Source organism: Penaeus chinensis, chromosome 4 (assembly GCF_019202785.1).
Source record: "Penaeus chinensis breed Huanghai No. 1 chromosome 4, ASM1920278v2, whole genome shotgun sequence".
In the NCBI taxonomy this organism is placed as follows: Eukaryota; Metazoa; Arthropoda; class Malacostraca; order Decapoda; family Penaeidae; genus Penaeus; species Penaeus chinensis.
Window position 1 is genome coordinate 2,806,234 of NC_061822.1, and position 15,000 is coordinate 2,821,233.

At 40.4% G+C, this 15,000-nt stretch overlaps 1 protein-coding gene across 1 annotated transcript in view; it reads right to left on the reverse strand.

Moving 5' to 3' along the window:
• Nucleotides 1-14,725, reverse strand: part of LOC125046765 — a 30,943-nt gene extending 16,218 nt beyond the window's left edge. The window contains exon 1 of the mRNA XM_047644702.1: nucleotides 14,596-14,725. Within this exon, the coding sequence (XP_047500658.1) occupies nucleotides 14,596-14,614 (19 nt within the window). The 5' untranslated portion in view covers nucleotides 14,615-14,725. The remainder of the gene's footprint in view (nucleotides 1-14,595) is intronic.
• Between the last annotated feature and the right edge of the window lie 275 nt (nucleotides 14,726-15,000).

Here is a 15,000-nt window from a genome sequence, read left to right on the forward strand (position 1 = left end):
TGGAGTAGCATGCAACATTTCAATATGGCGCCGAAAGCATGTTTATTGCAGTTAAGCCTATGTAAACCTTACAAGTGTATTCGTGTTTGTGCAAGACTATATTTGCAGTTATGAGTGTGTGTGTGTGTGTGTGTGTGTGTGTGTGTGTGTGTGTGTGTGTGTGTGTGTGTGTGTGTGTGTGTGTGTGTGTGCGCGCGTGTGTGCGCGTGCGTGTGCGTGCGTGCGTGTGTGAAAACACATGAATTTGAGTATGCATGTATGGGTGTAAATATTAATATTTTTATGTCTGTGAATATTAATACATTATACTTAAACAAAAAAAAGTGTCCCTCTAAATTGTTACATCACAACTTTCTTCTAAGAGTTGGTAGCGTGACCGCCCCCCCCCCCCCCCCCCCCCAAGTCGTGATCTCAGCTGCGTTACGCCTTGAGCACTTTCTAGCTCACCATACTCATGAATGTTAATGAGTATTTTGTAATCAGTCAGCATCCCATAATATTATAATAGTACTTGTCTTATTGTTTATTTTCACTTTTTCTTATATTGTTGTTAGCTTTGTATATATATATTTTTTTTTTGTCTTGATAAATATGAAACTGACTCTTCGAAGCGTCCATCTCCGCCCTGCTCTACAATATAATTTCCAAAACGTGATGTATTAGAAGTAACGCCCCGTAAAAGACACGGACTTTTTTCCCCCATTTTGGACAATGGAAAGGAAAGTTTTAAGGAAAGTCTGACAGTGGAAAATATACAGGAAAACGAGGCTTCTTTTTTTTCACTTTCTACCGCTTGTTTCCGGACCTCTTTGGCCCATGCTGGTGTCCCACGACTAAGTCATTCAGGAAATGGCGACATTAATTCGTTTCGGTTTCTAAGGCTTAGTATTATGACGGGCTTGTAGAAAGTATAGAGTAAGAGCCATAGTTCTGCGTAATGAACTACGGTGAGTTAATGTATATGTACAGTCACACACAGGTGTTGTGAACGAAGCTCCGAAATCTCCTTAGATTTAGGAATTCTGACAGGGGTTTTGACGGCAGCTGTGCATTATGTATATTATATTCGAGTTAGTGGTTTGGCCACACCCTATGTCTCTGTCTGAGAAAGGGAGAGGGAAAGGGAGATGAAAGAACAGGAGAGCGAAGGGGAAAGGGAGTGGGAGAGCAAGGGGGAAGAGAGAGAGAGAGAGAGAGAGAGAGAGAGAGAGAGAGAGAGAGAGAGAGAGAGAGAGAGAGAGAGAGAGAGAGAGAGGGGGGGGGGGAGATGGAAGAAGAGAAGGAGAAGGAAGGGAAAGGGAATTGGAGGCGGAAAGAGAGGGAGAGCAAGGGGGGAAAGAGAGAGAGGGAGAGAGAGGGAGAAAGAGAAAGAGAGAAAGAGAAGAGAGGGGAGAGAGGGGGGGCAGGGGGGGGAGGGAGAGGGAGAGGGAGAGAAAGAGAGAGAGAAAGAGATAGAGAGAGAGAGAGAGAGAAAAGAGAGGGGGCAGGGGGGGAGGGAGAGGGAGAGAAAGAGAGAGAGAGAGAGAGAGAGAGAGAGAGAGAGAGAGAGAGAGAAGAGAGGGGAGAGAGGGGGGGCAGGGGGGGAGGGAGAGGGAGGGAGAGAGAGAGAGAGAGAGAGAGAGAGAGAGAGAGAGAGAGAGAGAGGGGGGGGGGGGGTAAAGAAAGAAAGATAAAGAAAGAAAGACAGAGACATTGGCAAAGATAAAAACAGAGAAACATAGACAAAGACAAAAACAGAGAGACATAGACAAAGACAAAAACAGAGAGACATAGACAAAGATAAAAACAGAGAGAGAGAGAGAGAGAGAGAGAGAGAGTGGAAAAGAAAGAGAGTGAGTGAGAAAGAGAGAGACAGAGACAATGAAACAAAGGCAGTGACGGAAAGACAGAGCCAGACAGAATGAGCCAGACAGACAAAACGGCAAACGTAGCGAGCCAGGACCTTCTCATGCGTCGGGGAAAGGTCCTCCTGAAAACCAAGGTCATCGGGCATTCTCACTCAGCCGTTTGACCTCCGAAGAAATCCTTCACTGCCATGTTTTGACGCCTTTTTGGGGGGAGTCATGAACGTGCCTTATAAAGGTGTGTTTAACCATGAATTTATATTTGTCTTTCGTGCGTGTGCGAAACAGTTTGAATGTTTAATAACAAGTTCGTGTTGGTTTAAATTGCTTGTGGATAAATTGTTTTGGTTGATACAATCTTTCTTGTTAAGGGCAGGCAGTTTTGTTGAAATAGTTCGCTTATAAAGTACATGTGATTTATGTGTTAAATCCAATTGGTAGAAATAAGTTGACAATGCGACATACAGTTTACACAAGGCTAAATATAGCAATATATATCTTCGTCGGTAGAAAATTACTTATTACAGCATTAACAAGATTGGAACCACATACCATGGTTACTCATGCTCGAACTATACCACTAAAAAGTCCTCTGGCAGTTTAATTTAGGACATATTTTTAAAAAGAGAAAGTGAATCATCCGGACGGTTCGCGGGCTCTTTCTTTGTTCCATCTCTGGTACAATACACCGTTAAGGGAACAAGATTGCCGTCAGTAATAACACACTGAGCGCCAGAACAATTACGTTGCGCAACTGCAACCCTTTATGACACGCACCTGTGTTCTCAGGTAAGGGGACAAGTTACTATTACGTTCTGACAGTTCGTTATTGCGCCGTTGCCCTTTCGATAATTCGCTACGTTCGTTCGCTCTCGTCATGGTGCATCCGTCGGTCAGGTGAAAGGTGAGACAGGTAGGCCGGCGGTACGACCTTAAGACTCACGCCCACACACGCCCACTGAACGCCTCGACCCACTATCTAGACAGACATCAGTGCCACTTTATCGCCCACTTGCTTTTCTAAATCTTTTTCTCGTATTTTTAGTCCTCCTCCAAGGTTAATTAGTACTTGTTAAGGCGAGATATGCACCCGTGTTCGAGGCGGAGTTTGGTGATAAGTGGTTCATGGTCCAACGCGATTCTTCAACAAACAGAGAGAGCGACAGCCAGACAAGATAAGTAGACAGAGTTATATTCGTCGTCACACATGCTTGCCAATTCGACGGTAAAACAGAAATATTTCGACTCACTGAGAACGAGTCTACTTCGTATCATTTCCCTTGCTGTCCTGTTTAATATTTCTATTCGCGCTGCAGCCTTGGGATCCTGCATTCACACAAACACAGACAGAGACAAATAGACAGACTGATACATATCTACAAACAATAAATTTCGGAATTTTCATAGTGTCGCCATCGTACAGAAATCAAGTGTGTTTCGAAAGCGCCCGTGACACGCGGTGAGGTCACATCGACGTAAACTCCCTAAGTCATTTCTTGTATTCAGGTCAAGAGGCTGATCGAAGTCTGATTGCATTAATTGCTTAATTTTGACATTTTTTCGTCGTCTTCTTTCACCATTACCTCAACAGACTCGGACTACAACATCCGTGTAAAAGCAATCTAATTACAATCACCCGATGCAGAAAGAACGCACTTTCAAGTAAATGTGAACGTACGATGACCCAGAAAAGAACCACATAAAAGACGCATAAATCTATCCTGTTTATCAAGACGCGGTGGTAAAATTTACATCGCCGAGGAAAAACTCTCGTAATGACACCTTCAGAAGGGCCGGGCGATAACTATACCTTGTGCCCATAGAAGGAGACCTGACCTTGGATGTCGCCACATGGACCTGGGCGGAACACTACACATAGAGAAAGTTCGGGCCAAGGCCTACGTGTCAGGGGATTCCCTGTTGTTACCAATGTGCCCGGCACTTCCAGGATACTGACAGGTCACTGCCCACGCTCAGGCGGATGTGTTGTACCCACTAAGGCGGTCAAGCTATTCCTCTCAGGGTGCTTTCCATGACCTTACCTCTGTTGTTGATGCTGTGCGGGTTGGTACAGGGCCTCGTTCTTTGTGATATTTGAAATATGTGGTTTTTATCGTGTATCATTTGTGCCCGGGGCCTGGGAACTTTTTATATACGGATGGGCAATATATTTTTTCCTCTTTAATAGGAATGATTACAACGCAGATTCCTCTCTTCAGTTACACGAAATACTTTCCTACTATGGGAACGCAACTTTTAACGCTCAGATGGACGTTACGCATGATACCAGGATGAAAGCGCCTTTTGACATCTTTTAATACAGCGATGAAAGCAACTTTTGGACCTAGATGAACGCAATATTTGATACTAAGATGACATTTGGCAAAAAAAAAAAAAAAAAAAAATTGATACCTAGATGAAAACAACTACTGATACAAAGATAAAGCAATTATGATGATGAACGTAACTCAACACAAAAGATCGTAATTTATGACTTGTGTTACCGTGACCGTAACGGCTGTCATACTAGAAACAACTTGATTATATCTGTGGACTATGCTATCAATGGCATTTTGAAACTGCTTGCCACACCAGAGAAAGGTTACATTCTTAAAATCATACAAGCATATACCAACGCCACGCCCTATGAAAACCTCAATCAACCTTAGTCAAGTTGTAATTTCAAGATTTGCCAAGTATAATCTTTGCAGGTTTACCCCAAAAACCCTTCACAGTTAAGAAAAATCAACTACATAATGGGTGAAATATGAAAGAGACCGTTCACAGCCACGGGCAAAAATCGTGTCGTGAACGCAGTTTCGAAATCTTCTATGCCCGAACAACAAAGGTCGTATTACATGAGACTTCGGGACGGAATTCTTAGCATGTTTGGCAATTTTGACCGTAACTGTGCATCATTACAATTAGTCTCGTAACGCTAGCCATCAAGGAAATAAAAAATATTGTGAGAAACAATTTGATCTGGAAAGACGAAACATTTATTTCAAGTTTACAGTGTCCGAAAGAGTTTTTTTTTCTTCACTCTCATTTTCTTTGGCTCGAAATCAAACACGTTACTTTTTTTCTGTTGCAAAATGCTTTAACCTTGCATTCCCAACAACTGAATGTCAGATAACAACGTCCCGTAAATAAACGTCTAAAAACAAACTGCTAATTTAACCGAAACTAACACATATCACGATCTGACGTCTAAACGCATTACCCACCTACTCTTCTATACTCGTAAAACCAAACACCATACGAAAAATAGTGAAAAAGAAAGAAAATAAAAATGACAAGATTTTCCAAAAAAGATCACCTTTCCCTCGCCAGGACACGGGAATGCACAGGACACTTCCCCAAGTCATCAGTCTCGCAAAGTTAAGGCAAGTTAAACCACAGTGAATGTACGTAATTTTCCGATTCATGCACTCATGGAGGGGTATGAGCTCGAGTGCACGGCGAGAAAGTAAAGCGGAAAAGCGCATTGCAAAACGTAAATATGATTAAATTCTCTCAAGCTGGAAAGTGACTGCATAACTAAAGAATGTCCCTCTCACTGATATATGTATATATATATATATATATATATATATATATATATATATATATATATATCGCACACACATACACACATGGGAGATGGAATAATGCAATACCGCACTGATATAGATATATAACAATCCTCCCTGACCAGGCCTCGAACATAGGTCACTCATACATACATATACGTAAACATACATTATATATATATATATATATATATATATATATATATATATGTGTGTGTGTGTGAGTGTATGTATGTGTATGCGAGTGTGTGTGTGTGTGTGTGTGTGTGTGTGTGTGTGTGTGTGTGTGTGTGTGTGTGTGTGTATCTATATATATATATATATATATATATATATATTCGTATGCGCAAACACACACATATATATATCTGGACGGAAGGCAATGCCCTTTCCTTTCCCTGGTGAGAGGAAGGCCCGGTGAGACTCAGGGTCTCGTTCATCGGGGCGGCCATGTGACTAGTTACACGCACAGCTTAATGAAAGGAAGAATGATGACTCTGTAGTGGGATATCCCTCTGCTGTTTTTTTTTTTTTTTCCCCTTTGTTGTATGCTTGCAGTTTTTTTTTCTTTTGTGATTGGTAACACCTGGATGATGTAAGTTTTAATTCTTGTTTTACGTGTTGTTTTTGGTTTCACCCAACGAAGCCGAATCATGAAAAGGAAAATGCTCATTACTAAAAAGAAAAAACAAACAATATGCCAAATATTTCATTATTATATGAACGTAGACCATTACGTCATGGAGTAGCGAGAACGAGTGACCAGAGAATTGGCATGCATCGCAAGGCTATTCCGCAATGTGACTCATTATTAACATCAGCGACTGAGTAGCGGTACCACTGCTCCATTCACTCTGGACAACGTTGTACCACCATTTCCTCTCTGTTTACATAAATTACAAAATTTCGATTTGGCAAATAAGAAGAATGAGAGAGAGAGGGGGGAAAAAAAGCGAAGTGAATGGTTCTCACTGTTCTTACAGGAAGAGTAAAGCGCTTATATAACCGGTTCTTTTGTAGGTGAGTAATAGTTCGTGTGTGACGAGGCTCTGGACACGAGGAAAAAAGGGTCATGTCACGATTGGTTGATGAAAGTGAAAAGAAGGCTTCGTCACCCTCTGCATTTCAGATGACATTCCCTCGTAATTACGTGAATATTGCCCAAGACACTGGGATAAGCCGTAGATAAAGTAAACGCGACGACTCTCCACGCACGGCACGATACCTGGTGCAAAAGGGCATCACAAAACGGTAAAGCCAATGCCACATTTGAAAAAGACCTTCGAACAGCGTAGCAAGTACAATGCCCCCGAAGAGCGACGTGCCAAACAAAAACAAAAGTGCGAGGCTGCCCGTATCGGGTACCCAAAGCAGGTCGGGTCACTTGCACTTTCATTTAACCTTGGGATTTCCTACTCCGCTCACCCTCCCCCCCCCCCCCTGCTCTTTCTCCTCTGACCCCTCCTCCCTCCTCTGAGTCGCGTTCTTTCTTTCTTTTTCTTCTTCGTCTTCGTCTCCTCCTTCTTCTGCTTCTTCTTCTTCTTATTCTTCTTCTTTTCTTCTCCCTTTTCTTCTTCCTCTTTTTTTTCTTCTTCTTCGTCTTCTCCTACTTCTTCATCTTCTTGTTCATCACCTTCTCCTTCTTCTTTTTTTCTTCTTCTTCTTCTCCTATTTTCCCTCCTCCTCCACCTCTCCCATCCTTGGCAATGGCTTCCTTCCAAAAACCTTTTCCTCAAACAACTTCCTGTTTATCCGTTTGTCGAGTAAGCCCAGATGCCGAAGAGCCTTTGACTTTTATCTACAATTCCTTACAAATGTCGCATAAAAATTCCTCTTAGTCTCTTTCTTCTCCCATTTTTTTTTTTTCCTTCTGCCGATTCTTTCCCACTGGTCCTTTTCCTTTGCAAGCTTACCCACTGGTGCGCCCACGGCATATCCGCGTGTCTAAACCCCATTTCCGTTTCTAGTTCCTTGTGTGCCTCATTGTTCGTTTACTTTCATCGACACTCTGATGGTAGTGATGACATACAAATATATATCTTTTTCCGTCTAGCTGGATCTCATTTTTTTCTTACGTGAAAGTTTCAAACGGATATAAACCGCGTTTGACTTGTTTCAACAAACAAAAAAATCATAATAATTACAAAAAAATAACAACTACACCATAACAAAATAAAAATAACAATTGTAATAATTTTATCATAACCAGTTTCGATCGTATTTTTCTCTCTATAAAGTATAATGTAATTTCATCCAACACGTTACCTTTGGATATGTACTTTCTATCGAAGTGAAATCTCCATTTTCTATACTTCTGCGGACAAATAGTTATAACTAAGTCTATATACATAAATACAAGTAACATTATTTGGATAGACTATAAAATAAATATGCTAAAAATTATCTCAATGTTACTGTACACACACGGCGAAAAACACTTTACTCCTCCTAAATAAACGAACTCATTATAAACAGAAGATTAACTCGAGTGGAAAGTATGTTCACACTAAAACGGATCTCACCGACGCCTGGGACCGACCGCTCAGAGGCTGCGCGTGGTCCCCGGGGCCTTGCATTTCCACGCTCACTATTATACATTTATGCATAAGGAAATAAATAGTATCACGTGCGAACCTTGCTATTGGGGGCGAGAAGTCAAGGGATCAAGACGTGCTAAAAGAAGTATGTTATATTTGTTTAAATCTTTCTCATTTTCATTCTCATTCTCATTCTCTCTCTCTCTCTCTCTCTCTCTCTCTCTCTCTCTCTCTCTCTCTCTCTCTCTCTCTCTCTCTCTCTCTCTTTCTCTCTCACTCTCTCTCTCTCTCTCTCTCTCTCTCTCTCTCTCTCTCTCTCTCTCTCTCTCTCTCTCTCTCTCTCTCTCTCTCTCTCTCTCTCTCTCTCTCTCTCTCTCTCTCTCTCTCTCTCTCCATATACTTACAGTATGTCAAGAGAGTATATGCTCATATATACACAAACAGACAGATGAATAAACAACAATATGCTTATCCATCAACTAATAAATATGCATTAGCCTACATACTTTCGTATGTAGTTATATATAGTTCGTTTTCTATTGTTTTAGCAGTTTGTCAGTATCACACAAACACATTTTCCTTTAACACAATACCCCGGTACTTAGAAAACCAGATATTCCCTCTTGTTACAAAATACTTACACTTTATACAGACGCACATGAATAAATAAAAAAAATATATAAATAAAATAAAAACATAAACATACACTCAACTCTATCATTGAAAGCGGACCAAACCTTCGCTTCACTGAATTCGACGAGGCTCAGTGTACGCTATCTGCCCTTTAGTGAAAACCTTCGTAAATCTGTAATATCTTCCTTCTGACTGACACCACGTAAACTTTATCGCTTTTACAAAGTTATATGCCAAAATTACCTCACTTTAACAAAACTTTCTCAGCCAACATCTATCTTTTGTTTTGTTCTTGCGAGAACGATGAACTTGACTGAACTGTCACGTACAACGCTATAAATCCTTCACAACGACATAAATCCTTCCGATATAAATCTTCCTCAATTATTTGAATCCTCGTCACTAATATAAATCCTAGTGACCGATATAAATCCCCCTAAACAACTTACACCCTCCTCAGCGGCAAACATCCTCCTCAGTTATATAAATACTCGTCCTCAGCGACATAAATCCCACTCACTGATATAAATCCTCAACGGCGTAAATCCTTCTCAACGGGAACTACTGGAGGGGAAAGGCAGGGGCAAAAAATGCACCATTTGGGGTGAATCTTTCCACAGCGACGGAAGGGAGAAAGTGTACTTAATGGTAGTGTCGTTTGTGTACGTAGCGCTTGGTTGCGGTGATGTGTGCGTGCATGTGTGTGTGTATGGGGGGAGGGGGGGTTGAGGTGGTTGTATAATGAGAGGGAGAGAGGGAGGGAGGGAGAGCGGGAGAGAGAGTCAGAGAGAGAGAAAGAAAGAGAGAAATGGAGAAAGAAAGAGATAAAGAGAAAAGAGAGAAGAGAGAAAGAGAGAAAGAGTGAAAGAGAGAAAGAGAGAGGGAGAGAGAAAGCGAGAAAGACACAGACAGAAACGACAGATCACCAAACAGATAAAAGATGATACCCTGATAAGACAAACAGATAAAAAGAGAGAGAGAGACAGATAGAGAGATAAATACAAAGACAAAGAGAGATGAAGATAGGAGCGGAGCGAGAGGGAGATGTGCAAACGACAACACGCAAAATGCTGCAACTCAACCGCAAGAGAAGTTAGAAAAAGTTATTTTTTATGTAATTATTCAAAAAAAGAGAAATTAAAATATGCACAGTAAACAAAACAGATATTCAGTATGGATATTGTCTATGGACGTGATTTTAACGAATATGAATCGTTATTTTCAAATTATTATACATCTACCTTTTTATTTAGTCACGCACTCACTCTTTCTCTTTCTCTCACTCTCTTCTTCCATCTCTCACTCCCTCTCTTCCTCCTATTCGCTCTGCTTCTCTTCCTCTCACTCCCTTTCTATCTTTCTCTCCTTCACTTTTACTCGTTGTCTCTCCTTTTCCCTCTTTTCCTCTCTTTCTCATCTTCTATCTTCCTATCCTTCTGTTCATATCTCTTCCCCTCTTCCTCTCTCTCCCTCTGAGAACAGCATCTCGTGTCCACCAATCTCTCCCTCAAGAGATTTACACTCGGTTGGCTGATGGAGCTTGTAAGCAAAGTCATCATATTTCCCGAGTTTTATAAGCGGACGGGGCTGGGAGGTTAAAGTGCTTTGTACATTTTGCCGTCAAGCGGATTCAGCTTCTCTCCCTCTCTCTCCCTCCCTCATATATATATATATATATATATATATATATATATATATATATATATATATATATATATATATATATATACATATTATATATACATATATATACATGCTTATATACGCATATATATACATACATATGCATATACATTTATATACATATACATATATACACATATATATTATATTTTTTATATATATACATGTATATAACATGTATATATTATACATATACATATATCATACACACACTCATATGTGTATGTGTATATATATATATGTGTGTGTATATATATATACACATCCGTGAGTGAGGGTGTGTGTGTGTGTGTGTGTGTGTGTGTGTGTGTGTGTGTGTGTGTGTGTGTGTGTGTGTGTGTGTGTGTGTGTGTGTGTGTGCCTGTGAGGGGTGAGTGAATGCGCGTAAGTGTGTGAGTGTTTTTATGCCGGCATATCTGATGTTTACGCGTCTTGTGTGTCTATTGGTGTACCTAGCACACACAGGTCCTCTCAAACCACATCTTCCTATCCCCAGCTTCCTCACTTTCTCCTCACGCCGAAATAACCATCAACCCAATTAGGCATTCGCGCGCGCCATTACGCTACTGAAGAAGGATGTGTCGAGGAAGAGAGAGGGAGGAAAGAGGGGGGGGGGGGGTCAGAGAAATAGGATGGAGGGGGGGGGGGGTCAGAGAGACAGGGTGGGGGTGGATTAAATGGTTGGGGGAGAAGGGAGGGAGGGGGGAGGGGGAGGGGGGGTCGCTCCACTTTCCTGTAGCAGATGGTCTTTGCGAGTGTTGCCGTCTTCCTCTGTTTTGTCAAGGGAACCAGGCGTCCAAAATAGTATTTTCTTCTGCACACATTTAGTAAGAAGAACATGAATATCCCAGATTTTTCTTTTTAATGCTGAAGATCTATGTCTGTAAGTAAATCATTTTCTTTAAATTTCTTACCAAACTAATGAAGACATTCGGCATTTTCCTTTTTGTTTTACTCTCTTTTTTCTCGGAGCTTCGAAATCAGCCTCAAAGTGACTTACGGTTTATGGTCATTCTTATCAAAAGCCTAGAGTGTATTCTGGTTTATATTTGGGTCGTAGTGATGAAGTAAATGTCCAACGTTTTAAGTTTTTTTTCTTGAATGAATTGGCATTTTATGTATCTTGTTTGTTTACGTTTTGTTAATAGTTTGATATCATCACGGTGTTGTTATCGTTATTCGGCAATTTATCAATTGTTGTTATTATTCGGTACTTTTATGTAAGAATGAGTTCCATATGACACATCACTGTGACACCGTTACCTCAACCAACACATAACACGTTAATCAAACACATGGTCTATTCTCTTGACTTCTGTTTGTCATATGGCAGTTTAACAGTAATTTATCTCGCTTAGTATGATATATTTTGCATCCGTGTTTACCTGTACCAATATTACACCACTTGCTAATTAAAAAAATAATTTACAATTTACGATTTACAATTGCTAATGAAAACTAATTTTACCGGAAATTGCCTGTCACAACTCGCTAATGAAGACATTCCTTTAACTGATTTGCATACGTCAGTGAAAGCTATTTTTTACATTTATCCAAAATCATCATCTTAAACCTAATAACGGTATCCCCTCCATGTCATTCACTAACAAATCACATAATGATATTCACCATCACTATTACTAACCACTAATTACCATGAAGACACCTTCCCCTGTCACTAGACACACGCACGACACCATATACCACACAACACCTAACACTCATCCCTCTACAATCAATACAAGCTTAAAGACTCCCTTACCAGTAGACAAAACACCTTCCCTACGCATTGAAGAAACGCCTTTGGTTTTCTCGCGACGTCTCTTGAATGAAGAAGCTGCACAGACCGTGAAAAAAAATCGAGCCATTGTCTCCACTCTTCCTCACTCGATTCGGCCCACTGACCTCTTCTCTCAGTTGATTTTCTGCGATTCGCAAATCACTCTCTCTATATATATTCCTCTTTTTTCAACTCTTTTTGATGTGTGCGTTTCTGTTAATGAGCATATACTTCAATAGAAGATTGGAATTTTTCGCAATTTTTTTTTTTTTTTTACTTTATATGTCTATCTTGAACGCGCCCTTGACAGCGGGGCCAATTGTGTGTGTAATTATTAGTATCATAAATTTTCATTAATGTTCGATGTCATGGCCGGCTGCGTTACATTTCAATCCCTATATATAAGGCAGAGTGGGTCTGTTGATTTTTATTTTGTATTTCTTTATTTTTTGGGGGGTTGCGTGCGTGTGTGTGTGTGTGTGTGTGTGTGTGTGTGTGTGTGTGTGTGTGTGTGTGTGTGTGTGTGTGTGTGTGTGTGTGTGTATGTATGTGTGTGTGTGTGTGAATGAGTGAGTCAGTGAGTGAGTCAGTGAGTGAGTAAGTGAGTGAGAGAGTGAATGAGAGAGAGAGTATGAAAGCGTGTGAATGCGTGCTTCCACAAGCATTCAAATTTGCATGTATGCATGAATGCGTAAGCACACGTGCATGTGTATACAAGAAAGAGTGAGCATGTGTGTATCCAATGAATATTCCGCTTAACAGACCCAGACGGGCTTTCTCTATACAGGGACTTTTCACCGCTCTGTTTGGGTCCAGAAAATTCCCTTGGACCACGGGACGCAAAACACAGTAGATTATTTTGTTATGTGTTTCAATAATATTCATAATGATAAATGGTAATAACATTTATTACAATAGTAACAATAGCCATTATTTTTTTCTTATTATGAGTATTACGTCTATCCCATTTATAATCATTATCACAAATACCTATTAAAGACTCTCCTCTATCATGCACATATGTTATATCGCATTTCCAAGGCGTCTAAAACATTTCCCTCGGAGCTGCGTAAGCCTGGAAAAAAAGTCTACACAGATATAGCACAAATACACATTTACGACCTTGTAATAGAGGTTATATAAGGAGTATAAAAGCACTCTCCTCTTGTAGAAACTTGGAAAAGGGGGCGAATTAAGTTTTACAGCTCTGGTAAACCTTTCGTTTTAATAGATTGTCATCTCGTTCGGCGTCGCGCGGCTGCCAAATGGGACAGCGATGGAGGTCAAGGTGGTGATGGTGGTGGAGGTGGTGGTGGTGATAATGGTGGTGGTGATGGTGAAGGTAGTGATATTGATGGTGGTAATAATAATGGTGGGGGTAGTGGTGGTGAAGGTAGTGATGACGGTGATGGTGGAGGTGGTGGTGGTGATGGTGAAGGTAGTGATAATGATGGGGGTGATAATAGAGGTGGTGAAGGTAGTGATGACGGTGATGGTGGTGAAGGTAGTAATGATGGTGGAGGTGATGGTGTTATTAATGGTGGTGGTGAAGGTAGTGATGATGATAATGGTGGTGATGGTAGTGATGGTGGTAGTAGTGGTACTGGCTAGTGGTTGTGGTATAGCGGTATAGCAGTGGTGGTGATGATTATGTATATAGTGGTGGTAATGGTGAAGATAATGGGTGGTGGTGATGGTGATGACGATGATGGTGGCGACGATTTTAAAGATGATAATGATGATGATAAAAGATGATATAATGATCATAATGATAATACCTGTCTTAGCGGTAGTGATTTTGATAATGATGGAGCTGTTATTGCTATGACTATTATTATTATCATTATTATTATCATTATCATTATCATTATCATTATTATTATTATTATTATTATTGTTGTTGTTGTTGTTTTTGTTTTTGGTGATCATTCTCGAAGTGGAGGTATGGCAGTGATTATGGTAATGATTGTGATATTGACGCTAACGATGGTGGTATTAACGAAGGCCCTAATGCTCACAATAGTATCAATGGTAGTGAGTGATTGACATTAATACTAAAATACCCACACAGATTCATTAACGCGCATGAAGATAAACAGAGAGACGAGGAGAGAAAACGACAGAAACTCTTGTCATTAATTTCAATCGTTACTAGCTTCAATAAAGGCTTAGAAGGATAATTGATGTAATTATGTGTCGTGATCTCACGTAATGGCCTTGTGTGTGATAATTATGTTATGATAAATTTCGATTCAGTAAGGACATGCAGGCTATCTAGACACCCTTGCATTTTATGATTATATAATAAATTTCTTCTCTGTAATAAAATCATGAAAAGTCACTTGGTTGTCACCTTCGGAAATTTGACTGTCGACAGAGATTCCCTACACATTCACTGACAGGCGCCATATTCGGGAAATTCTACCCCTTTCTAAACTGCTCTATATTAATTCACATGACATTAATCTCCACATTTCTGGATTCACACAATACGAAAAAAAAAATTATCCCACATAAACAACCGACGCAGAAATGTGCGTACTCACCCTTAAAATACTTGAGCATAAGTAGCACACACTATTTGAAAACGTAACAGGTGCAGTCGAGTCAGTCCAACGCCGAGATGAGGAGCAGACACCTTTGCTCCACAGCAGTCTTCGACACACTGACGGTCTCGTCTTTGCATCACAGGTGTACCTTCAGCGGGTGGTTACCTGCTCTTCCAAATTCAAAAAATATATTTGAGGCTTGAGTTACTTATATTTACGGACTACTCTGATATACATATACATTATTAGGTATTTATTAAGGATTACACTTTGTTCATTTGCTCATAGATGTGCATCGTAGATATTGATGTGAGGTGTAAAGTCGACGGGAATAACAGCGCTAGGCAACTCACCTTGTCATCCCGGTAGAAGACCTTCTCCACGTGTATTTCCCAGCACTTT